Source organism: Lepidochelys kempii, chromosome 15, assembly GCF_965140285.1.
Source record: "Lepidochelys kempii isolate rLepKem1 chromosome 15, rLepKem1.hap1, whole genome shotgun sequence".
Lineage (NCBI taxonomy): Eukaryota > Metazoa > Chordata > Testudines > Cheloniidae > Lepidochelys > Lepidochelys kempii.
This window is the reverse complement of record NC_136394.1, coordinates 2,837,348-2,863,947: the sequence shown is the minus strand read 5'-3', so window position 1 is coordinate 2,863,947 and position 26,600 is coordinate 2,837,348. Positions and strand designations below refer to the sequence as shown.

The following is a 26,600-nucleotide window of genomic DNA, read 5'->3' as shown; positions in this document are numbered from 1 at the left end:
TCTAAAATCCCATTCTCGCTGTGAAGCTGACGAGAGGTTCTTGCCTGAGCTGTGCTCTTCGGGAAGTGGTGCTGGGAAGTGTGAGGGCCCTGTCTGGGCTGGTGAAGAGATGAGATGGTGGGAGAGAAACAAATTAGTTTAATAAATGTTAAAGAGGAATAAGACCCGCCTCCCATCCTGCTCCCAGCACTAGCTAATTTAGAGCTCAGGAAAGGCGGGCAGTGCCGGTGCATAGTGTGGGCAGGACTTACGCACTTTCCCAGCACAGCCCCTGGTGTCGCTTCCTAGAGGTACCAGCATTGTGAGGCACCTCATGACCACCTGTCCTTAGCGTGAAGAAGTCTTGCCTATGCCTGCCAGGGGTCAGCTCCCCAACTCCACCAGCCTTGGGCAACGCAAGCCCACCCCTCTCAGCGTACACAGGCTCTGCTGTCCCTCCGCAGGTTAGCAATAGGCACACGCCAGCCTCCAAGCCTCTGAGTGCCCACCCGGAGTGTCCAGCTGCTGTTCCACTGGCCACTCTCCGTATTCACGGACTCTCTGCTCCCAAAGGAACCATGCACCACAACTTACCAGCTACACCTGAGATCACAGCACTGCTCAACTCTCAGCACTTAGATATGTTTATAGTGTAAACAAGCCAAAGTCTAGCAAACAAAGAGTAGAGAGTTCAAATTATTGCAAGTAGAAGTAACTGGAAACAAATGGTTACATATAAAATAAATTCAAAACATGCATTCTAGAAGCTTGACTTAACTAACTTGACTTGACTTTCTTGGGACCTAGACAAATTAGAGGATTGGGCCAAAAGAAATCTGATGGGGTTCAACAAGGACAAGTGCAGAGTCCTGCACTTAGGAAAGAAGAATCCCATGCACCGCTACCGACTAGGGACCGAATGGCTCGGCAGCAGTTGTGCAGAAAAGGACCTAGGGGTGACAGTGAACGAGACGCTGGATATGAGTCAACAGTGTGCCCTTGTTGCCAAGAAGGCCAATGGCATTTTGGGATGTATAAGTAGGGGCATTGCCAGCAGATCGAGGGATGTGATCGTTCCCCTCTATTCAACATTGGTGAGGCCTCATCTGGAGTACTGTGTCCAGTTTTGGGCCCCACACTACAAGAAGGATGTGGAAAAATTGGAGAGTCCAGCGAAGGGCAACAAAAATGATTAGGGGTCTGGAACACATGACTTATGAGGAGAGGCTGAGGGAACTGAGATTGTTTAGTCTACAGAAGAGAAGAATGAGGGGGGATTTGATAGCTGCTTTCAACTACCTGAAAGGGGGTTCCAAAGAGGATGGCTCTAGACTGTCCTCAGTGGTAGCAGATGACAGGACAAGGAGTAATGGTCTCAAGTTGCAGTGGGGGAGGTTTAGGTTGGATATTAGGAAAAACTTTTTCACTAAGAGGGTGGTGAAACACTGGAATGCGTTACCTAGGGAGGTGGTGGAATCTCCTTCCTTAGAAGTTTTTAAGGTCAGGCTTGACAAAGCCCTGGCTGGGATGATTTAGTTGGAGATTGGTCCTGCTTCGAGCAGGGGGTTGGACTAGATGACCTCCTGAGGTCCCTTCCAACCCTGATATTCTATAATTCTATGAATTAGATATTCTCCCCAAAGTCCTTCCAGTGTTTTTCAGAGTGGGTTCGCTGTGATTTTTCTATCATGAGACAAGTCACACTGTCAACTTGCTTCCTTGATGAAAGATTCATAGGGTTACCTTTGCCCTCCCCCTGGATGTACTCCAATGACTTATTGCTATTACTTGTAAACAGGACCCCCCTGCTGGTTGGTTTTTACTGTATGCTTTTTTCTTGTAGATTTTTGCAAGCTCTTGAGTAGAACCTGGCTCCATATGCAAATAGACCTCTAATGTGAAGCGAACAATGCACAATGCCCAGACAGGGAGTCTGCCCAGTCTATTAGCCCCTGCCTGAAAGGAACCTCTCCTGTTTATTTGCCTTAACTCCAAGGCTTTGAGAACATAACTGCCAATATAGTCACACAACTCCTTAAATATTATCCATACATACATTTTGCAATGAGTGTGATGATAAGGGGGATACTGGCTCATAGTAGAGACCTCACATGCTGCCCTTTGGTGAACTGTTATGCCTACACCTGACCCCAGGGGTCCCTGTGAAACCCCAGGCATTACTTGTGCCCTCTGTCTGTTGGCATCAAGAGGTCCCTGGGTCACCCCTACCCCCTTACATTGACGCAGTAGGGTCAGCCACTGGCTAATCCATATGTGTCATCTCAGAACCCTCTTTCCTCGGCAGTGCATCTGTCACTGCATTTTCTTTGCCCTTAATATGTACAATTTCCATATCATGTTTCCATGGATTTGTACTCCAGTGCAGCAGTTGGGAGTTGGTATGCCTACACAGAACAAAACGTACCAACAGAGAGTAGTGTGTTAGAGCCCTGACCTCCCTGTGAAACAAATTGATTTAACTGCTTGACTGCGCAAACAATTGCAGGACATTCTCTTTCTATGACAGAGTAGTTCCCTTGTAGGGGGGAGGGGGGTCCGTTTTTTACTTAAGAAAGCAATAGGATACTTTTTATTGCCTTTACCTGCTTGCATTAGTATTGCTCCCAGGCCTGCCTGAGAGGCGTCCACGCACAGTTCAAACCCCTTGTCAAAATCAGGACCAACCAGAAAAGATTTTCTCACAGAATTTCCTTTTCCTCACCAAAGATTTTCTGACAGGCTGCCACCCACACCACTTTGTTGGACTTCTGCAAAAAGTCAAAACCTGCGATAGCAGACACAGTGACACCGAACCCCACCAGGCCTGCAGGAATAATTAGCCAAGCCTATAAAAGTTGAACTTGCTTTTGGTTTGGTGCACAGGCCAGTTAACTGAGTCCACTTTCAAGGGATCCAAGCAAATCTGGCCCCCTCCTACCCAATGACTTTGAGTGCCCCCTTTTGACACTTTGACTGTGAGACCTGCACCCTCAGTGCAATTCTCAAATGTTTTTTGTGACCCTGCTAGGAATTGCTAAAGATTGCCATATTCTCAATATAGGCCACAGCAGTCTTGTAACCAAGCTAATACCTGGTTAACAAGCCTCTGAAAAGTGGTTGCTGCATTAATTAACCCAAATGGCAACGTTTTGAAGTCAAAAAGTTACAAATCAGTAATGGGAGCTGGATGTTTTTTCTGTGCATCAGTATCCAAGGGGATCTGCCAACATCCCTTTGTTAAATCTAGGTTGCTCAGGAACGTGGCCCTGCCTAAAGTGTCTAACACATAATCAGTTTGGGCATGGAGTATGCATAGAATCATAGAATCATAGAATATCAGGGTTGGAAGGGACCTCAGGAGGTCATCTAGTCCAACCCCCTGCTCAAAGCAGGACCAATCCCCAATTAAATCATCCCATCCCTTCGCTGGACTCTCTCCAATTTATCCACATCCTTCTTGTAGTGTGGGGCCCAAAACTGGACACAGTACTCCAGATGAGGCCTCACCAATGTCGAATAGAGGGGAACGATCACGTCCCTCGATCTGCTCGCTATGCCCCTACTTATACATCCCAAAATACCATTGGCCTTCTTTCAACAAGGGCACACTGCTGACTCATATCCAGCTTCTCGTCCACTGTCACCCCTAGGTCCTTTTCCGCAGAACTGCTGCCTAGCCATTCGGTCCCTAGTCTGTAGCTGTGCATTGGATTCTTCCGTCCTAAGTACAGGACCCTGTTCTTATCCTTATTGAACCTCATCAGATTTCTTTTGGCCCAATCCTCTAATTTGTCTAGGTCCCTCTGTATCCTATCCCTGCCCTCCAGTGTATCTACCACTCCTCCCAGTTTAGTATCATCCGCAAATTTGCTGAGAGTGCAATCCACACCATCCTCCAGATCATTTATGAAGATATTGAACAAAACCGGCCCCTGAACCGACCCCTGGGGCACTCCACTTGACACCGGCTGCCAACTAGACATGGAGCCATTGATCACTACCCATTGAGCCCGACAATCTAGCCAGCTTTCTACCCACCTTATAGTGCATTCATCCAGCCCATGCTTCTTTAACTTGCTGACAAGAATACTGTGGGAGACCATGTCAAAAGCTTTGCTAAAGTCAAGAAACAATACATCCACTGCTTTCCCTTCATCCACAGAACCAGTAATCTCATCATAGAAGGCGATTAGATTAGTCAGGCATGACCTTCCCTTGGTGAATCCATGCTGACTGTTCCTGATCACTTTCCTCTCATGCAAGTGCTTCAGGATTGATTCTTTGAGGACCTGCTCCATGATTTTTCCGGGGACTGAGGTGAGGCTGACTGGCCTGTAGTTCCCAGGATCCTCCTTCTTCCCTTTTTTAAAGATTGGCACTACATTAGCCTTTTTCCAGTCATCTGGGACTTCCCCCGTTCGCCACGAGTTTTCAAAGATAATGGCCAATGGCATCAGGAACTGTGACCACATTAAACTTGTGATCAACACAAAACCTTACGGTCCCATCCTTTTTGGGGCCCAAAACAATAGAAGAAGCCCAGAGACTGTTGGATCCTGTAATTATTCCCATGTCAGCGTGTTAGGTATCTCCTTATGAATGTCCTCCTGCATTTGACCAGTTGTAAGGTGTTGTGGTCCCACAGTATTAATCTTATGGACCATTCGGTGAGTCAAGTCTGGCCTCCTGGACAATGCCTGGTGATGCCTTTGCAGCACAGCCAGAATTTCTGCCTCTTAACACTTCGCACAGATCAGTGCTCTGCAGTGAGATGTCACGATGGCATTTGGTCATCAAATCAAACAGCAGGTCACGTTTCCAGTGGTGTCATGATTGTGATACATGTTTAACTTGTTTCTATGCTCAATCTGCAGTGCAACCAGATACCATTTATTACCCTAACACCTTAATAACAAAGTTAATAAGTTTGGCGGTTACCAAGTCCCCAGCTAACAAATGATAGCAGCAGGGATAAACGAGGAGAGAAAGAGAGGAAGGGGGCAGGGGAAAGGTTTCCCAATAACCAGACTTCCCAGATCCAGATGTCTTGTTATCCAGGTACAGCTAGGCTCTGGTTCTTCCAGTCGACCTTAGGGGGCTTGACTCGATCCCTTCACCAGGTAAGTCTCTCTCCTAGTCTTCCGTTCGTCTCCCAGAGATTGCACAAACTACCCCGTTGTGCAGAGTGAGTGCGGTATGCTGCTGCTATCACGGGCAGTGTGTGCGGGTAAGTGCAATTCAAGGGCTTAGTCTGCCTCTGAAGTGGTGGGATAGACGCAGCACCTTGTTTGCTCCGCCCGAGCTATCCCTGAGGCTGAGCAGCGATCTACGAACAGACAGTGACCTGACAGCCCACTGACATCGAACTGACAGTTCTGCCCACAAGTGCTCCCCCTGAACGCTACTTTTTGCACCCGGCCCACTTCTTGGGCTGCACATGGCACCAAAAGGGTGGGGTCTCTCTCTCGCTCTGTTACTCGACAGAATAGATATCATAGGACAAGCAAAGGTTACTCAGGGCAACTCATGGGAAGCAAGGAATGAACTTATTTAAAGGGGGGTGGAGGGGTATTATCCCTACAAGACTTTAAATCTTCCCTAAACCTTTGCACGTATTCAGCCACTGGTTCCCCCTCTGCTTTCCCCTCCCAAGAGTCTCTGACCTTTCTCCCATATAGAAGGTCAAATGGGGTGAACCCTGTGGGCTCTTGGGGCATCTCCTGTAAGCAAACAACAGCTAGGATAACATTACATCCCAGTCACTGGCCCTGCAGTTTACCTAGATTTTAGGGTCAGTTGAGCCTCTCAGCTAAACCATTTGTTTCTGGGTGATGGGGACAAATTTCAGCTGTTTTACTCCAAACACCCTCCATAAGTCACTAAATAGCTGGGACATGAAATTTGGGCCAGAATCTGATAGGATCTGTTTTGGAAAGCTTGCCCTGCTGAGTATAGAGAACAATGCCTTAGCAACTGTCTCAGCTTGCACATTAGACAGAGACTGCTTCTGGGTACCTGGAGGCAAAATCCACCACGACTAATATACATCTTTTTCCTCTCTGGGTTGGGCTGGCTTATGGCCCTACGATTTCCATGGCAACCCTGAAAAATGCTTCTTTGATAACTGGTAAAGGATGCCCAGGAGCCTTGCTGTATCCTGCAGACTTTTCCCGCTTCTGACATGAGTCACGCATTTTGTAATATCCCTTTACTTCATTTGGACACTGGGCCAATAGATGTTTTTCTTTAACCTTTCCTATGTCCCCAAGTGATCAGCAAAAGGGCAAGTCCTGGGCTAATAGCACTAATTCCCCCCATGCTTTATGGCATAGTGAATTGTCTGTAGGGCTCCCCAAGACTTCTGTTTTCCCCCACCCATGCTTCCCCCTACGTCTGTCCCTCCTCTCTAAAGGACCTCCCCCGTTCTCTCTCTCTGGGGCATTCCTGAGGACTCCCTTGTGCTCCCCAGGGAGGTGTCCGCACTCTGTTCTGTAGCAAGCGCCATTTGGCTTTTGCTGGCACTGGCCATGGCTGAGGTCAGAGGGGCGACTCCTCGTCCCCCTGCCCAGAGGACACGGTGCTGCTGCTAAGGGTGCATGCCAGTCAGCTCCCCAGCTGTTCCAGGGCCGGGAACTTACACCCAGCTCTGCTGGTGCCCCTCAACCCTGCGCTGCTGCGCCCCCGTGAGCCCAAACAGTCTTGTGATGCACTCGGACGTTCGCTGCTCCTCAAGCTGGGACGTGCCCCCCCCCGCAGTCACCGTGCTTTTTAAAACAGGGCAGGGTTGGAACGGAAGGGGAAACGGCCAGTGTCCTTTATCTTCCACCGGCAGCACAGGTCATTTCAAACACAGCAGCTTTATCCCGCAGCTCCAGGCCCCTCTCCTTTTTGGTGACAGCCTAGTGGTTCTAGCTCAGCCCCCAGTATGGCTAAGATTCTCATCCAGGGTATTAACAGCACAGTTGCTCGTATATGATGCTTATCGCAGGGCTCAAAATGCCTTGCAAAGGAGGTCAGTGTCATTATCCTCATTTTAGAGGTGGGGAAACTGGGGCACAGAGTGGAGCAGTGACGTGGCCAAAGTCCCACAGGAAGTCTGAATGAGCAGGGAATTCAACCCAGGACTCAGGAATCATGGTGTGCAGGGCCCCCTTCTTCTCTGCAACTTTTAGGACAGGTGGAGAAAAGAACCATGTGCCCCACCAGGAATGGGGAGGAAAGAGTTAATGGTTTGTTTGGGGCTTTTTATTTATTTGGTTTAACTCACTGGAATCCCATTATCGGGTTAAGAGAGTGAGAAGTTCTTGCTGGGAAGTGGCACTGGGAGGTGTGGGGGCCTGATTTGTGCGGGTGAAGAGATGAGGTGTTGGGGAGAGACACAAGACAGTTTCACAAAGCAAAGCACGAGCCAGTTTCGAGCTCAGGAAAGGGAGGGCGTGACAGTGCAGAGTGTGAGCAGGAGTTACACAAGCTTTGCTGGTGTCCCTTGGTACTCTGCTCAACCCCTGCCGCTGCTAGTCCAGCCCTGGGCTTTCCCTGCAGCCAGCTCTGCCAGGCCTCTCCGTCCCAACCCACAGCCATAGGCTTCCCACACAGCTCTCCCAGTGCCCCTCAGGCCTGCCAGGCGGTCCCCTGCTTTTCCAGTCCTGGGCTCCCCACATGCTGAGCTCTGCTGATGCCCCATAGCTTCAGCCTCTCCTCCTCTCCCCACTGCCTGCTATTCCACTCCAGCTCCCCTACTCTTCCAATGCTGGAAGCCTGGAACTCTGCATGGCTCTGCCCAGGCCCCTCCAGCCTGTCCTGCAGCACCCACTGCTATCCCATAACGAGGCTCAGAAGGACAAGATATTTATCGGTAAAGTTGGAAAAAACGTCCATTTCCCCATACACGCCCTCCACGCCCCCGACATAAAAATGGCTCCAGAGCCAATAATCAACATTTGCAGCTCGGCAAAGTAAGAAAACTGCTGCCTGCAGATGTAGGAGTTTTCTTTATGGCTGTTTCCTTGGTCTGTTTCGATAATTTGTGTTTTAATGGGTCTAAAACTTTCACCTTTCACATCTCAGTGTCTGCTCTCATTAATTCTGATTGTCTGCACCCTGATAGTCTGACTCTCCCCCATAATTTCTTGCAACTGTTCACATTTAAATTGATTAAAAATAAAAAAGGTTAAAAATAAACATCTGTCAAAATTATTAAAAAAAATATTGAATTCTGCCACGCCCACCCCTCACTGCGGAGCTGCCTCTTGAGCAAAAGCTTCTTTTAATGCAGCTGGATGTTCATTGCTCCCCAAGCTGAGACGCATCTCCCCTCCAAGTGACGGCAGCCTTTGAAATAAAATCGTAGGACTGGAAGGGACCTCGAGAGGTCACCTAGTCCAGCCCCCTGCCCTCACGGCAGGACTAAGTATTATCTAGACCATCCCTGACAGGTGTTTGTCCAACCTGCTCTTCAAAATCCCCAATGATGGAGATTCTACCACCTCCCTGGGTGATTTATTCCAGTGCTTAGCTACCCAGACAGTTGGGAAGTTTTTCCTAATGTCCAACCTAAACCATTCTTACTGCAATTTAAGCCCATTGCTTCTTGTCCTATCCTCAGAGGTTAACGAGAACGCGTTTTCACCCTCCTCCTTGTAACAATCTTTTATGTCCATGAAAACTGTTATCATGTCCCCCCCCTCGGTCTTTTCTTCTGCAGACTAAACAAACCCAATTTTTTCAATCTTCCCTCAGAGGTCATGTTTTCTAGACCTTTATCATTTTTGTTGCTCTTCTCTGGACTCTCTCCAATTTGTCCACATTCTTCCTGAAATGTGGCACCCAGAACTGGACACAATACTCCAGCTGAAGATTTATCAGCGCAAAGTGCAGTGGAAGAATTACTTCTGATGTCTTGCTTACAACACTCCTGCTGATACATCCCAGAATGATGTTTGCTTTTTTTGCAACAGTGTTAACACTGTTGACTCCTATTTAGCTTGTGATCCACTCTGACCCCCAGATCCCTTTCCGCAGTACTCCTTCCTAGGCAGTCATTGCCCATTTTGTATTTGTGCAACTGATTGTTCCTTCCTAACTGGAGTACTTTGCCTTTGTCCTTATTGCATTTCCTCCTGTTTACTTCAGACCATTTCTCCGATTTGTGCAGCTCATTTTGAATTTTAATCTTATCCTCCAAAGCACTTGCAACCCCTCCCAGTTTGGTATCATCCAAAACTTTTTAAGTGCACTGTCTATGTACTCTCTCTCTATTATCTAAATCATTGACGAAGATATTGAACAGAACCAGACCCAGCACTGATCTCTGCAGGACCCCACTCATTATGCCCTTCTAGCTTGACTGTGAACCACCGATAACTACTTTTTGGGAACGGTTTTCCAACCATTTGTGTGCACAGCTTATAGTAGTTCCATCTAGGTTGTATTTCCCTAGTTTGTTTATGAGAAGGTTGTGACGGGTTGCCCCCCCCTTCCGGGGTGCCACCTGATGTATTGCGGTCCCACTGAGCCTGCCCTTGCCACCAGCCTGGGCTCCCTCATCCTGTCCTGCTGGGCAAGCCTCCTCCAGCAAACACACAGGTAGGGACACGCCCAGCTGGAGAAAGACACAGAAACTGAGATCAGTTCTGTGTGGGAAGACTTAGCTCGGGGATTGCCCAGCACTCAGGTGCTCACCTCCTTTGGGCTGTAAACCCAAAATTATTTTGTCTTGCGCTGCATAGAGATTTTTACGGCTCATGAAATCCACCCCCTCCCTCAATGTAGTTTTTACCCCTCCCCCAGTTATGACTTTTACAGACTAGTTATAGAATAAACAAAAAACAAGTGTGTTAACCACAAAGGTAGATTTTAAGTGATTATAAGGGATAGCAAACAGATCAAAGCAGATTAATGAGCAAATACAATAAACACACAAAGTAGGCTTAATACAGTAAAGAAACTGGCTACAAGTAGGAATTTCTCACCCGAAATGTTGTTTTAGGCAGGCTGCAGAATTTCTTGACGACAAACTTCTCTTGCTTGCAGCTTAAAATTCCAGATCTTCCTTTCCCAGGCCAGACGCCTTCTAGCCTGGGTCCAGTCCTTCCTTCCCCAGTTCAGTTGTAGGTGTTTCCAGCAGTCATCTTGGGTGGGAATTCAGTGAAGAACCAACCTTGGTTGTCAAGTATCAGGGGGTCGCTGTGTCAGTCTGTATCCACAAAAACAACAGGGAGTCCGGTGGCACCTTAAAGACTAACAGATTTATTTGGGCAGAAGCTTTCGTGGGCTAGAACCCACTTCATCGGATGCATGGAGTGAAAAAAACCTTGATTAACTCACTCCCCAGCCTTAAATAGAATTAACATATGGCGGGAATCCTTTGTTTCCCAGTTTGATCCCTACCCCCTCCAAGTAGAAAAATAGCAGCAGTCCAAGATGGTGACCAGTACCAGAGCACATGACCCTGCAGTGTCAGAGCAGCATCCCAGGAAGTTTCTCAGGAAGGTGGGGCAATTAGTGTCTTCAAAGACCTGTTATCCTTCCTAATGGTTTATTGACTAACCAGCTAGACTGATTGCATTTTGTCTGGTGGGCCTTCCCCAGGTACAAACACTTTTGCAATTGATACAGAGTTAATATTCCTCACTTCAGATACAGAAATGATACATGCATACAAATAGGACAATCACATTTAGTACATCATAACCTTTCCAACGATATCTCACATGACCCATCTTGCATAAAATACATCTTAGTTATGCCATATTCATATCATAAGCATATCTCTAGGAAAAATACAGGGTGTACTGTCAAAAAGGTCATGCAAAACAGTGTCAAAAGCCTTACTAGAGTCAAGATAGACCACATCTACCACTTCCCCCCATCCACAAGGCTTGTTACGCTGCCAAAGAAAGCTACTAGGTTGATTTGACGCCATTTGTTCTTGACAAATCCCTGCTGACTGGTACTTATCACCTTATTACCTTCTAAGTGTTTGCAAATTGACAGCTTGATGATTTGCTCCACTATTTTCCCACAGGTTTCAGAGTAGCAGCCGTGTTAGTCTGTATTCGCGAAAAGAAAAGGAGGACTTGTGGCACCTTAGAGACTAACCAATTTATTTGAGCATGAGCTTTCGTGAGCTACAGCTCACTTCATCCGATGAAGTGAGCTGTAGCTCACAGCTTATGCTCAAATAAATTGGTTAGTCTCTAAGGTGTCACAAGTCCTCCTTTTCTTTTCCCACAGGATCTGAACCTAGGAGTCCCCACAGGAAAGGGCCAGTATCTTTAAACTGCAGCATCACAGACCCTTTCAAACATAGTTACTGCTAAAGTGACTTGTTAGCTTTAGTCTTCAGTTCCAGGTCCCTCTCTTTTTTGGTATCAGCCTAGTGATTCATTACAGCTCAGCTCCCAGCCCCACACCCCTTACATGTAGTGCTAAGATTCCCTTCCAGAGTGTTTATAATACCTAGCTCTCATCTAGTGCTTCTAATCTTAGATCTCAAAGCGCTTTACAAAGGAGGTCAGTATCTTTATCCCTATTTTACAGGTGGGGAAACTGAGGCACTGACCAGTGAAGTCACTTGTCTGAGGTCACCAGTGGCAGAGCCAGGAATAGACCCCAGGATTCCTGAGTTCTGGCTCTCAACACATGGAGTTAGGCACAGGGTGGGGATTCCCTCCATGGGGACATGAGAGTGCAGTCATGGGGCTTTGGCTACCATCCCCCTGCTTTGGGGGCACAGGCCAGAGTGATTGGTAAGGGAGTGTAGGGGCCCAGCCCATTGTACCAGAGCCAGCCAGCCAGGAGGCTTGGCAGAGAGCAGCACGATGCAGAGAAGGCATCCTGCTATCCTAGCAACCAGCGCAGGCTCCTAGGCAACAATGTGGCCATGGAGAGTGCTCGGGGAGGGGAGATGGGGTGAGCCAACGCATCTTCCAAGCATTCTTCTGCAGAGGGGCAGGCGGGAGGGGGTGGGTCAGTCCCTCCCCCTTTGTGTGGGGCAGGGGAGTTCCACAGCAGTTCTCCAGGGAGCCGGGGGAGCATTTGCTACCTCCATGAGGGCAGGCTGTCCCTTCCCTGGCTCCGGTGGCCTGGCGTGCCTGAGGCCCACGGAGAGCTAGCTGGGGGCCCTGCTGGCTCATGATGAAAGCACCGGGCAGGGTTCTCCGGGGGGCAGTGCACCTCGGCAGGGGGTGAGAGAACGTGGTCGGGACCGGAACTCGTGTCCCTTGGCTCGCCCCAGCCCTGGGGCAGTGCCCTCCCCCACGCGGGGGGGGACGTCACTACTAATACTGGAGCGTAGCCATGGGAACAGCAAGCGCTGGCTAAGGGGCCCTGGTGAGCCTGTGGGGGACAGGTGGAGTAGGGGAGAGTGGGAGGGGGGTGGAAAGACAGGGTGAGAGGGAAGAAGACATGGGGGATGCAGTAAGAGAGCTCTGAGGGGTGGGCTGTATTCCCCTTAAAGGTCCATGCTCACTTTCCCTTCCCCTGTCACTCTCACACGGCTCCCCAGGGCTTGGGCAGGGGCAGGGGCGGGCTCTGCCGGGGAGGCAGGGCAGCTCTGGCTCTCCTGGCCTTTTCTTTCCCCGGGGGAATGTTCTCTGCTCTCACCTCGATCGCCAGCTGGTGGATCACCCACTTGGGATGTCCCCAAATGCTGAGCCCCTGCCAGGCTGGTCTGGGGCTTCCCCAACTCCACAGGCGCTTTCCAAGAGCTCCTTTCATTTTCCCCGCTCCTCCCCATCCCACTGCATCGTTCCACGCTGCAGGAGCGTGCGTGAGACGCAGAGTGGGGCAGCCCTGCAGTTTTCGGGTACATCCCCGCGCTCACCCGCTGTCTGAGAGGTGATGGAGCAGCTTGATCTCCCAGTGCCAAGCCAGCCTGTGCGCCTGCTTGCTGGTGTCCTGCGTGGGGAGGAGAGGGCCCTTACTGTGCCACTTTCCATGCTGCAGGAGCAGGGCCGAGCGTGTGGCACTGAGGACTGGGAGGAAGGGGCAGGACTTTATCTGTAAAGCTCCCAAGCAGCACCTCAGGGTTTAACCTCCCGGTCTTTCAGAGGGTTTATTTTCTCCTGTGTCCTGGCTGTTGTTTGTGTTGCGTTAGTGCCTTGCAGCTGTCCCAGGCACTGGCCAGGCCCCCATTGTGTCGGGTGCTGTCCAAACACAAAACAGCAACAGTCCCTGCCCCAAAGGGCTTACAATGCCACCTGGCCACCCTGGGGAGGCCCAGTCAGCCCTTACCATCCCATGCCTCTGCCCTATTCCCTAGCCACCCAGAAACCCACCCCCATCCTCCTCCTCTTGTCCTCTCCCCCCAGAGATCTGGCCCCGCGGGACATCTCCGGCACCTCAGACCCCTTTGCGCGAGTGTCCTGTGACGGCCACGCTTTGGAGACAGCTGTGAGTAGAACAGTCACCTGCGGAGGCATGCTCTCCGGCCTGGCTGCCAGGCCTCCTTGTAGTCGCAATGCCAGTGGCACAAGGGGAGGGGCTCTGGGAGGGGCAAACAGACTTCCCCGCCCTCCCCCTTCTGTCACTGGGACTCCGGATGGTTTGCATTGTGTGCTAGTGATTGCTGAGAGAGGGGTGGGAAGCCTGCCTGTGTATCTCCCACCCACCACTCTAGGATCTGAGCCCTGAATCCACCAGCAGGACATGGGCTGGGCTGGGCCCTTGGAGCGGAGAGGACATGATGCATTGCAGCACCCTCCCAGCACACAGCAAACACAAGGAAAGGGCTTAGGGCCAGGCCCTGCCCCCCAGCTGACACCTGCCCGGGGAAGAGCTCTCTTCCCAGACATATCTGTAGGTGAGGAGAGATGCAAAGTTGCAGGGGGGTGTGGCCTACCCCAGCCCCGCTTTAGCTGCGTTAGGTGTTATAGGGATGGGAAGCCTAGGGCATCCTTGTGCTCTTGCTCCGTCCTTTGCCTCTCAATGCAGCGGAGGGAAAATGGCGCACCTACCCATGGCATGCCCAGAGCAGGGTCAGGAGCTTTGTGGTTTGGCCCATTACTGAAGAATGTTGCAGTTCTTGTTTATAAGAGACGCCTTTTCTGGCAAGAAAACACTGGCTCGCCTCACTCTTTTGCTGCTGCAGCAGGGTTGCCCTGCAGCTGAGTTGAAGTGCCCATTTCAAACAGCCTTTGTTTTTGTTCCCAACATTGTGTAACGCTGACAGATCCTGGTTGTTAGCGGGCAGGATCGAACCTGGGACCTCTGGAGCTAAATGCATGAACCTCTACCACATAAGCTAAAAGCCATATGACCGTTAGCTAAGGCTGTAGAGCAAACTCATTAATCTCTCTCTAAGTGGTCTCGGTGCCACTAGATGGGACAGAAACCACACCCAGGAGGTGTGTGGGTTACAATTGCTCTTGGCTTTTGCCAGGAGCTCTGTGTCACACCCATGTCATTATTCTGGAACAAACCTTCCCCACCTAACTCCCCATTCCCCTCTGACATGCCACCTTTCTCTCTCCCCTTGCAGATCATTAAGAAGACTCGCTTCCCACACTGGGATGAGGTGCTGGAGTTTGACCTGGAGGAGGGGGTGCCCAAGAAGGAACCCAAGGGGTCCCTTGTGAGCGTGGAGGTGTGGGACTGGGACATGGTGGGGAAGAACGACTTCCTGGGACGGGTGAGCAGCTCTGGCCATCTCCTCAGTACCTCCAGCAAGGGGGCTGGTGGCTCTGATCGGGGTGGGGGATGAAGAGGGGATTGGAGGGGGAGAAAGCCAATGGCACATAGGCCTGCTGCAACCTCAAATCTCCTGCTGGCCTGCAAGGAGAGCAGATCCCTTTCTCAGCTGGTCTGGTGCGGGGAAATAACCTACCAGGCTGGTTTCTTCGTTCCTGTGTTGCTGTGCTCGTGGCCGGGGACAGGACAGGGGTGTATGTGTGAGGCTGGTTCTAAGCCCCCCTTGCACTTGCTGGATTCTGCTGGCCTCTGGTGTAAATTAACATGGTCCCAGGGCTGCTGTAGCTCATGCTTTGCTTTCCATGCCCCCTCTCCTATGGGCTCTGTGAATAGCTGGAGAGCAGCGCTGGCTCCAGCCTGGATCTGCTCTTGTGCCTGTGGGCTGAGAGCAGGCTCATGTAGGTCACACGTACCAGTTCTACTTCAGCAAGGGGGCATCTCTGGGGCCCTCCCCATGCACTATGTAGTCTGCCAGAGTGGCACAAGGGACCTTAGTGTGACTGAGAATCAATTCCAAGGAGAAGAGGCCAGAGAGAGAGGAAAATGCTCATGAATCATGGAGGGCGAAGGGTACAGCTTGGAGATCTCTGCAGGGTACGTAATGCTCTGTCCTGACCCAAGCCAGAACAAGCCGGCAGCTGGGACCTGAACCTGCTGCTCAGTTCACTTGATCCCCATGTCATGGCAGTTCTGTCTGCCAGGGAAGCAGAACCTGTCTGATTGCTATTCCACCGGGGGGGGGGGGGGGCGGTGGCTCAGCAGGACTTGGGCCAGCCTCCTGTCAGAAGAGTCAGGCCAAGCAAGTGGGGAGAGAGGGCTTGTAATGATCCTGCTTTTGGTGGGACACTTCTGAGAGTGTCAATTCAGGACAAATTGCTCAGAGCAGGGCAGTCACAGCCCAAGGCTGGGGTTCCTTTGCACACCAAGGCAAACCCAACCAGCCAGACAGAGGACTTTGGTTTTATCCCACTGGCTAACCACAAGTCACACAAGCAATTCCCTTAGACACTCCAGTTTCCCAGTATCTCCACCAGTGCCACTTGTTAGGTGGATGAATGGTTATGAAAACCAATACCCCAGTAAAAGGAAAAATGTTCTCTCGATCCCAAAAGACCAAGCCCCAGACCCCGGTCAATATACAAATCAGATCTTACCCACAAATCATGCTGATGCCAATCCTTTAGAATCTAAAATCTAAAGGTTTATTCATAAAAGGAAAAAGATAGAGATGAGAGCTAGAAATGGTTAAATGGAATCAATGTCATACAGTGATGACAAAGTTCTTGGTTCAGGTTTGTAGCAGTGATGGAATAAACTGCAGGTTCAAGTCCAGTCTCTGGAGAACATCCACAGGTGGGATGGGTCATTCAGTCCTTTGTTTAGAGCTTCAGTTTGTAGCAAAGTCCCTCCAGAGGCAAGAATCAGGACTAAAGGCAAGATGGAGGAGCTAGGCTTTCTCTTGTGGGTGGAAATCCCTTGATTCTCCTGTGCAAGATCACAGCAAGATGGAGTTTGGAGTCACATGGGCAAGTCACATGTCCATGCATGACTCCGTTCTTTACAGGCCAATGCCATTGTTTACATGTTAGTTTGAACGTTCCCAGGGCAGCTCAGACGTGGTTTGGAGTCTGCCAAAGTCCATTGTCAGTTCAGTGTTTCTTGACTGGGCACTTACTGAGGCTAGTCCCTTCTCAAGAAGCTGACCAAATGCTTCACTGAGGCTACTTAGAATCAAAGCACATTGATATACAAGTACATAGCCAATATTCATAACTTCAACTACAAACATGACACACCAATACAGATAGCATAATCATAATCAGCAAATCATAACCTTTCCATAGACACCTTACATGACAACCTTTTTACCCTATTTGCTGCAAATATATACCAGTGGTTGCACCAATGATCTATACGGTTATAGTCTATGTCAATAACGTCACAGGGCTTAACATCTTTGTGAAAGGAAAAGGTTTTGCAACTGTTCTTGGTGCGTGTGTTTGCGCTTGTGGGTGCCCCTGCCCTCCTCCCTCATCTAGTGCCTGGGCCCCCAAAGAGGCTAAGGGATCTATCACAGCTGCCAGGGGCGGGGGTCTAACTGCAGTGTAGACTGACTCCAAGGGGCATGGAGTAGTTTGCTGATGGCAGCAATGGTTTCTAGGTATCTGAGCAGCTCAGCTAGGGAAGCAATTTAAAAATGACGACAGGTGTAAAGCCTGGTGCTCGGTGGGGAGCCCTCAACCCATGTCTGGGCCCTACTGTGCGTCTTGCTTGGGTTTAGGTCCCTTCAGCCCCAGGATCCACTGCAGGGAGATCTGCAGGCCTGACCAGGTAAACTTTCATTTTCCCCGCTCCTCCCCATCCCACTGCAAAACCCTGTTTTGGTGCTGTGGGGCAGAGGGAGTTGAAGTGAAGGGTGGAATCCATTCAGCCTCCTGCTTCCAGGCCTGGAGCACACCGGCTATGCAGGGGTCCTGGGGCTGGAGCACGCCGGCTCCGCAGGGGTCCTGGGGCTGGAGCACGCCGGCTCCCCAGGGGTCCTGGGGCTGGAGCACGCCGGCTCCCCAGGGGTCCTGGGGCTGGAGCACGCCGGCTCCCCAGGGGTCCCGGGGCAGAGCTACTGCAGTGTGAAGCTGGAAGTGCTCTAAGAGTCTGGCAGGGAAACAGCCTGGGGATGAACCACACTGGCAGCTAATGTGAGGGCTTGAGTTTTCCCCCTATATCGCCAAGGGCTGGGACAATGGGAAGAGGCTCCCCCGAACACTGCAGTACTGCCCCCTGCTGTCAGCTCCTGTCCCCTTACTGTCCCTCTCTTTGTATCCCACACAGGTTGAGTTCTCTCTGGACGCTCTTCAGAGGTCCCCTGCCAAAGGCTGGTTCAGGCTCCTGCCCTTCCCCACCGCTGAGGAGGATGCTGGGTAAACAGTCAGCCTTGAGCTAGGGGCCATCATTAACCCCTGGGGGGGCGAGAAGGAGTGAGCCTGGCTTTGAGTCCCAGCTCTGGGAGAGGAGCATGGAACTGTGGTTACACCAGGGCTTTGGGAGTCAGGACTCCTGGGTTCCATTTCCGACATGGGGGGTGGTGTATCTAGTGCTTATCCCAGCTCTGCCATTGATTTGCATGCTCACCTTGGGTGAGGCAGGCCCCTGCTCTGTGTCTCAGTTTCCCCAACTGAAAAATGAGGTCTAGTGATGCTGCCCTTCCTCAAAGGCAGTCGGGAGGGGTTTGTTCATCCACCAGGTCACCCCTTGCCACCTTCCCATATGTGCACTGAGCATCTGCGGGGTGCTGAAGGGGTTAAGAGGATGTCTTTAATTGGAGTTAATATGGGCATTTTATTTCCTGCCCTGGTCCCTTGGGCTCTATTAACACAAAAGCAAAGTGCCTGGAACTAGGGTGCTGTGGCTCTGAACCCCACTGAGCTCTCGCTTCCCCCCCAGCACACCAGCGGGGCCCCGCGTGTGCTCTAAGAGAAGCCTGTGGGGGCTTTGAGTCTGGGAGTGGATCAGGCACAAGAGCCACTGGGGCAGCAGAGGGGATCCTCTGTAATGTGCTGAAATAGTCCAGCTCTGGGTGACCTCTCTCCTTATTGCCATTCATCCTGCCTTGAAATGGGAGCTTGAAAGGCTTGGCCAGATGAATGGAAAGGTCGCTGGATGCACTGACGCCAGCATGATTCACCCACAGAGCCCGTGCCGAGGCAGAGCAGTGGTGGGACAGGACTATGTTCTTCCACTGGTGGAAACACACCAGTGCCACGGGGTGGTGCTGGGCAGGGCGCTGATAGCAATCGGCACAGCCCAAGCCCAGTGAAGGCTGAGGTTTTACCCCATGCCATTGGGCTGGAAGGAAAGGTGAGGAGCAGAGGGGGAGCAGTTAAGGACAGAGGGGATCAGGCTCATCTTGGGAGTTCTTGGCTCTGGGTTTTTGTTGGTACTGGGTGTAGATTCTGGTTGCAGTGCTGGCGGGCTGAGCTGGCTAGAACCAGGTTGCACATACCGGCTCCCATGTGCTGGTTTGCACTCATTCCACGCACGCTTGCCCATGTGGGTGGTGTCTCGGGTGTCATTGCAGAGGAAAGCTGGGGGCTCTGCGGCTGAGAGTCCGACTGGCTGAGGACAGGATCCTGCCCTCCATGTACTACCAGCCCCTGATTGAGCTCCTGGTGGAATCCATCCTGTGCCCTGCTGAGGTGGGTACCAGCCCGCCTAGCTCATTGTGCATGGCCACCTGACTGTGTCTGCGTCCAAGCCACATGCAGACAGCACACACGGGGGGCGGGGGCGGGGGGGGATGGGAAGGCTGGGATGGGGGAGATGCGGGAAGGAGGGGAATGGGGGGTGGGGGAGATGGAAGGGAGGAAGGGAAGCCGTGGGCATCCTCAGTTTGCTTTCTAGTTCCCAGGCCCCTCACTCATGCCACCAGGGGGATCTGAACAGTTCCTTGCTACTGCGGTGTTTGTGCCCCAGCAGTAGGGTTGCCAACTTTCTAATCGCACAAAACCAAACACCCTAGTCCCCACTTCCCCGAGGGCCCCCCCCGCTCACTACATTCCCCCTCCCTCGGTGGCTTGCTCTCCCCCACCCTCACTCACTTTCACTGGGCTGGGGCAGGGGGTTGGGGTGCAGGAGGGGGTAAGAGCTCTAAATGGGGGTGCAGGCTCTGGGGTGGGGCCAGAAATGAGGGGTTCAGGGTACAGGAGGGGGCTCCGGGCTGGGGCAGGGAGTTGGGTTGCGGGAGGGGGTGAGGGCTCCAGCTGGGGATGCGGGTTCTGGGGTGGGGCCGGGGATGAAGAGTTTGGGGTACAGGAGGGGCTCCAGGCTGGGGGATGGGGCTGAGGAATTCAGAGTGTGGGAGGGGGCTGTGGGTTGAGGCAGGGGGTTGGGGTGTGGGAGGGGGTGAGAGCTCTGGGGTGGGGCCGGGTATGAGGGGGTCAGGGTTGGGGGGGCTCTGGGCTGGGAGTGTGGGCTCTGGAGTGCAGGAGGGGGCTCCAGGTTTGGGGGAAATCAGGGCTGGGGGTTGGGGTGCAGGAGGGAGTATGGGATCTGGGCTGGGGGTATGGGCTCTGGGGTGGACCAAGGATGAGGGGTTTGGGGTGCTGGGAGGGCTCAGGGGCTTAGAATCATAGAATATCAGGGTTGGAAGGGACCTCAGGAGGTCATCTAGTCCAACCCCCTGCTCAAAGCAGGACCAATCCCCAATTTTTGCCCCATATCCCTAAATGGCCCCCTCAAGGATTGAACTCGCAACCCTGGGTTTAGCAGGCCAAGGCTCAAACCACTGAGCTATCCCTCCCCCACTTGGGCAGAATCCCAGTCAGCAGTGCAGAGGGGCTAAAGCAGGCTGCCTGCCTGTCCTGGCTCCGTGCTGCACCCCAGAAGCGGCCAGCAGGTCCAGCTCCTAGGCAGGAGGTGTGGGGGCAGGAAGCTCTGCGGCACGCACTGCTCTCACCCCCAGGCACCAGTGTGGAGCCAGGGCTTAGGCAGCATGCGGCTCCCCATGGCCCCCCGCCTAGGAGCCGGACCTGTTGGCCACTTCTTAGGCGCAGGACAGGTAGGGAGTAGCCTGCCTTCGCCGGGCAGCACCGCCATCTGGACTTTTAACAGCCCGGACGGCGGTGCTGACCGGAGCCGCCAGGGTCCCTTTTCAAGCAGGTGTTCCGGGCGAAAACCGGACACTTGGTCACCCTACCCAGCAGTTGCTGGCTGACCCCTCTATAGCAGCGCCTCTGTCCTGCAGGCCTGCAGCATTTCCTCCTTAGCCTGCACTTCATCTCCCAGCCGCCTGGGGCCTGCAACGATCTGTCCCTTGTCATCCCTGTGGAGCCCTGGTAGCACGGAGCCACTCACCAGCACTGCCTGATGGCTCTGCAGGAGTGGGGTAGCACCCGACGGGCGTGTTAATCTGAATGAAGATTAAAGCAGAGAGCAGCTGTCCCCAAGCCTGTACGTGTGTGCAAACGTGTGTGTGCAGACATGTGTGTGTGTGCAGATGTGCTTGCAGCTGTGTGTTTGCACGTGGATGTGGACGTGTGCTTGTATGTTTGTGCACGCAAAGTTTTGTAGTGTCACTGAAGCCGCAGTGGCAGGCAGCTCTGGTCACCGGCTGCATGTCACTGCCTCTGACCAGGGCCTGTTACGACTTGGGGGCCGTCAGGGTGAGCAAGGGGGGCCGGGATCTGGTTCATGGGTTGGCTATTGTTGTTAGGACAACCGTGATCATGCACAAGGTTCAATAGCCAGTGGCAGTGAGTCTTAGCTACCTTCCTTTTCCTGTCCTGCGCTTGCCCCCAGCCACGATTTCTCCACAGGGCTGTTCTGATTCCGCTGGCCCCCTCTGTGCCCTGCTGGCCCCGCTTCTGGAGAGTCACCACACCACTCTGGGGCTGGGGTCACATGGTGATGCAGCAGCCAGCCAGTGAGCGGGGCAGCCTGGGGGTGGCTGTGTGCTCTCCGATGTGGCAGTCCCCTCTAGCCTGCTGGTAGTGCAGGCTGCAGGCTTCGCAGCCAGAGCCCTAGGTGCTCCCGGGCCTGGGTTCACTCTGCAGGCTCCAGCCCTTGTGGCTGGGCTCCGGGGGCACGCCCAGGTTCCGAGTACAGCAGACAGCCCTCCTTGGGCCAGGTGCAGGCTCAGTGCTTTGGACGGTTGCAAACAAGCCCAGCCCAGCCCTAGGGGCCGTGTAGTGCAGGGGTAACAGTGGCACACCCCTGGGAGGGCTCCTCAAGCCACTACCCTGTGTCCTGCCAGCAACAGGCTTCAGCCCTGGCTCTGCAGCTGTCCACTGGGCAGCCAGCTTCCAGGCTGCTGGGTGCCTCGCACTGGCCTTGCTTGGCCTCTACACTGGGGTGATGGAGCCTGTTGCTGGCTTGAGGCTGGGCTTCCCGGAAGCCAGTAGGAAGCATCGGGACCATACACCTCTAGCACCCTGGCCTCACCCAGGGCTACCCGGCCAGGGTGAGATGTGCCCTCTGCCCTGCCCTGCAAGCTGAGGGAGGTAGGGAGAGCGCTGGGGGCAGGAGACAGTTTCAGGAGGGGCAGACGTTAGCTGGCAGCAGGCGGGCGCTCGTCCCAGGGGAAGGTGGAGGGGGTGCCGGGAGGAGGAGGAGCCCAGGCTGGAGCCATAGACAGGGTCCTGTCCAGGGCCTTGGGGGCAAGGGACTGGCTATGCTACAGAGGGTCACGGAGCTGGGGAGGGGGCTGGGTGCTCAGCTGAGCTTGTGGTTCTGCAGGGTCAGCCTGGCCGCGCGATCCAAATGGCCTGTCAGCTTCCATCCCCGCTGCACCCCACATCTGTCTGAAAGCTTCCTCCGGGGATGGGGGTCAGAGATGGACCCTCCTGGTGTGTGGGGGCACAGCAGGTCCTTGGGGAAGAGAGGATCTCCCTGTGTGGGGCAGAGGGGCCCCACTTGGTGTGGGGCAGAGAGAGCTCTGGGGATGGAGGGCATAGAGGCCCTTGTCGGTGTGGGGCAGAGGGGGCTCTGGTGCGGGGGCTCTGAGGGTCTCCCTGGATGGGGCAGATGCATGCTGGCCAGACAGCATCGCTGCTCTGCTGTGCGGCAGGAGGAGGACGTCAGCCCGCTGGCCTTGCTGGAGGAGATCAGCTCAGTGGAGAGCCGGCAGGACGTGGCCACGAAGCTGGTGAAGATCTTCCTGGGACAGGGCCTGGCGGTGCCCTTCCTGGACTACCTCAACCTGCGGGAGGTGGCCAAGACCAGTAAGTGCTGCCCCACAGGCCTGGTGGCGAGAGCCTGGCCCAGTACCTTCCCCACGGGCTGCTCATCACTGCCAAACCTCATGGCACTGGGCATCACTGTGGAGTGCCAGGCCTGGACTGAGGGAGTTCCCAAAGTGATCTGGGGTGCTCCATATGGAGGGAACTCGCTGCTGCTTGCCTGGTGTTCGGGGTGGGGGTGGGGATTCTCCTGTGCCACACCTAGACCAGGAAAATCCGGGGGAGGGAGGAGTTAATTGAATACCCATTAAGCCCATTTCCACACCTTACCTAGCACCCAGGTACCAGTTAGTATCGATACCTAGGTACCTGTGACACTAGTCCCAGTAAGCATTGGTACCTGTGGCCCTAGCTACCAGCAGGTATCAGTACCTGGCCCTTGTGACCTTAGCTACCAGCTGACATTGGTACCTGCCTCCATGCCACGCCCCTGTGCATTTCCCTGGGCACTCATCTCTTAGGTCTTTTGCTTGTGATTCCAAGGGAGGACCATCTGAAGTGAGCCCATCCTCTGACACCAAGGCAAGCTTTTGAATTCAGACTGGCCTTGGGACCCACAAAGGAAGGGGGGCAGGAACTCCCACTCCTCTATTTCCAAAGGGCGGGGCTTGCTTCCCATTCTCCCGCTCCTGATCTCAAGTCTGTAGTCACATGGCAGGCGGGGGAGTGAGGGGGCAGCTACCAAGACCTCCTGCCCCCTTCCAACTGTTCCAGGCCACGAATAGACCTTGCTTCAAACTCGGAGCCAGTCACCTGGTTTCCTGTCATAACTTCATGATTGGCTCCTCTCCTCACCGTAGCATCCTTCTTTTGGTACGAATATACCATTGTGTTTCCATGAAAACCCCAGGCTGCCTGGTTTGGAGGCAGGGGGTGGCAGAAAAATGGAATATGGGCCAGAAATGCTCTGATCAAACCTGGGTTCTGACACTTGGCAACATTTGGGAGCTGGAAATAGGCAGGTTTGGGCCGGAGCATAGGAGCTAGGTCTCCCCATTGAAACTTAATGGGGCAAGGAGAGCGAAGGGTCAATATGTGTGGAAACAAACTCCTCCCCACTCATTAGGAGCAGCTGCATGTGAGACAAGCATGGTAGATGGCACCATGGGACACAGTGTGGCCTAGTGGATAGATCACTGGATTGGGAGACAGGAGACCTGGATTCTGTTCCTGACTCTGCCATGGACCTACTGGCTGCCTTTGGGCAAGTCACTGCCCCTTGCCATGCCTCAGTTTCCCCTCCCACCCTTTGCATGTCTTGTCTATTTACAGTGGGACACAGGGACTCTCCCACATTCTGTGTCTGTACAGCACCTAGCACAGAATGGTTCCGAGCTCAGCCAGGGTCTTTAGGCCCCAGCATAAAACAAATAAGAATTATGATGACTTCACCCCCAGGTATTTGAAATCTGGTTCCGCATGTAATGATTGTCCTTTCTCTGTAATGGGCTGGACCAAACTCTACATCCCAGCACCACTGAGCTTTGCAGGGTTTGTGATCGAGATCAGAACTGCATATCTGGAGCCACATTGGGTGAAAGTTCCCCTGTCACTTTGTGAACACTCACAGGGGAAAATCTGCAACATCCCGTGACCCTAGTACCAGTGAGCATTGGTACCCATGGCAATAGGTACCAGGGAGTATGGGTACCACGGGGTATTAGTATCTAGATACCCGTGCCCCAGGATAGCGTTGGGGATCAGTGTCTAAAGTGCCCTGGCCCTGGATAGGATCAGTGTCTAAGGTACTCTGCCCCTGGATACCAGTGGGGATCAATGTCTAAGGTGTCCTGCCCCTGGATACCGGTGGGGATCAGTGTCTAAGGTACCCTAGCCCTGGATACCAGTGGGGATCAGTGTCTAAGGTGTCCGGGCCCTGGATACCAGTGGGGATCAGTGTCTAAGGTGTCCTGGCCCAGGATACCGGTGGGGATCAGTGTCTAAGGTTTGCGGGCCCTGGATACCGATGGGGATCAGTGTCTAAGGTGTCCAGGCCCTGGATACCGGTGGGGATCAGTGTCTAAGGTGTGCGGGCCCTGGATACCGGTGGGGACCAGTGTCGAAGGTGTGCGGGCCCTGGATACCGATGGGGATCAGTGTCTAAGGTGTCCAGGCCCTGGATACCGGTGGGGATCAGTGTCTAAGGTGTCCGGACCCTGGATACCAGTGGGGATCAGTGTCTAAGGTGTCCGGGCCCTGGATACCGGTGGGGATCAGTGTCTAAGGTGTGCGGGCCCTGGATACCGATGGGGATCAGTGTCTAAGGTGTCCGGGCCGTGGATACCGATGGGGATCAGTGTCTAAGGTGTGCGGGCCCTGGATACCGGTGGGGATCAGTGTCTAAGGTGTGCGGGCCCTGGATACCGGTGAGGATCAGTGTCTAAGGTGTCCGTGGCTCTGGTACCAGTGGTATTGGTTCCACCAGGTCTAACATGGGAGCTACTCCAAGGGCAGTGCTTCTTTTCAGAGCAGAGGTAGTGACTGGGCGTGCTCCTGGCTGCCTGCCTCTACCTACGGGAGGAAGCAATTCAGTTGGGCTTGGCCCAGTTCCAGCACCAATGCAGTGAATCGCTTGGCGTCTGCCCAGGACTGAGCTCACGGCCTGGCTACGTGGTGGGGAGAGAGGCCATTTAGAGAAACCCTTGTGGTGGGAATGGACTAGATTAAAGTCCAAATTCCCAATCACGCCTTTCCTGCTCTTGGGGCAGGGATAGAAGGGTGGGGTAAGGTGACTTTAAGCTATCTTTGGGATCCCTGTATTCTGGAGCCTACCCAGCTCCCAGTGCAACTCAGACCCATCTCAGGGCTGCTCTAACTTACCCTGCTTTGCGTGGCAGCCAGTGCATAGCCATAGCACTGGCCACTCTGCTCACACCCCTATGCCAGGAGTGGGGCTCTGCATAGCCCTTACGCCACCCTAGATGGCCAGGGAGGTCACTTAAGCAGGGGAGTTCTCGGGCTTTCCTCCCCACTTCACACTATCAGAGTCCAAGGGCCTTAGTGTGACCAGGGATAAGGCCCTGGTTCTCTTCCCTGGGACCAGCCTTCCAAAGTAAGAACCATGGCAGGGTTCTTGTCTCCATTTGCTGTCCCCTCACTTCTTGCTGGCTTTCCAGGGCACTGCCCCCCTTGCATGTGACATGGCTCCATCTCTGCTGGGATCCTCATGCATGTCTCCCCTGCTGTCGCCTGAGCTGCACTCCCCAGTCCTATGCTCCCCTCCCCTCCCAGCCTCTTCTCTCTCTCTGCTGGTGTGAGCGCCTTCTCCCCTGCAGCTCCTGCTGCCTGAAGCAGCCTGCCTGTCTCCACCCCTTCTTCTTGGAGACCCATCTGCTCCCTGCTGCTAGCACCTCTCAGTCTCTCAGTCCCTGTGCTGCTGGCCATAGGGCTGAAGGCTCTGAGTCACTGGATAACATCTTTGCACCTACCCCCCTGCTGTGCCTAGCTGATGCCATGTGGGATGGAGGCTGTGTGAAAGGCACTGTGAAAACGCAATGTGGCACAGGTCCCGGCTGGGTTATAAATCCATTTTCTTTGCTTCCAGCTGATCCGAACACACTCTTCCGCTCCAACTCCCTGGCCTCCAAATCCATGGAGCAGTTTATGAAGGTGAGTATGGTGGAGAGTGTCACAGTGAATTCCGGGAAAGCCGGTGTTAGTAACTCTGATCTGTGCCATACCTCAGCATGCTCAGGGCCCCTCTTCCATCCTCCTCCCTGTGCAGCCTGTGAAATAACACCATGAGAAAAGTGACATGCTGGTCCGAGCACAGAGCTGGGAGCCAGGAACTCCTGGCTAGTTCAGATTCCAATTGTGGTGGCCTCAGACAAATCTCTCTGTGTCCTTGTCTGTGGGATAGGCGGTGGATACAGGGAGCTGGTTGTCTGCTAATATTGATCTGCCAGGGGTGTGCACTGGCCATGAGAAGAGCCCCAGAAGGGCTAAATTTGGGAGTTTGTCTTCACTAGACTCTTGTGCCTCCTGGTAATTGATTGCCAATGAGTTTGGGGTAGTTAACAGCTTTGTGAAATCACCCCACATGTTTCATCCCAGTTTGTTCTTTACCCCAAGGATCACAGGGGTTAATGGGCAAAATGTCCAGTGGAGACATACCCTGAAGTGTTTATTCAGGGCTTATCTACACACGCAGCACGGCAGCAGTGCCGCTGCACCACGGCAGTGCATCTGGTGAAGACG

General features: G+C 53.2%; 1 protein-coding gene across 2 annotated transcripts in view; it reads left to right on the top strand.

The window, feature by feature from the left end:
- Positions 1 to 26,600, top strand: part of RASAL1 (RAS protein activator like 1) — a 106,980-nt gene that overhangs the window by 29,865 nt on the left and 50,515 nt on the right. For both annotated transcript variants that reach the window (XM_073313149.2, XM_073313147.2), the window contains exons 6-11: positions 13,293 to 13,374; positions 14,462 to 14,611; positions 17,500 to 17,588; positions 18,746 to 18,863; positions 22,232 to 22,385; positions 25,948 to 26,012. In XM_073313149.2, the coding sequence (XP_073169250.1) occupies positions 13,293 to 13,374; positions 14,462 to 14,611; positions 17,500 to 17,588; positions 18,746 to 18,863; positions 22,232 to 22,385; positions 25,948 to 26,012 (658 nt within the window). The remainder of the gene's footprint in view (positions 1 to 13,292; positions 13,375 to 14,461; positions 14,612 to 17,499; positions 17,589 to 18,745; positions 18,864 to 22,231; positions 22,386 to 25,947; positions 26,013 to 26,600) is intronic.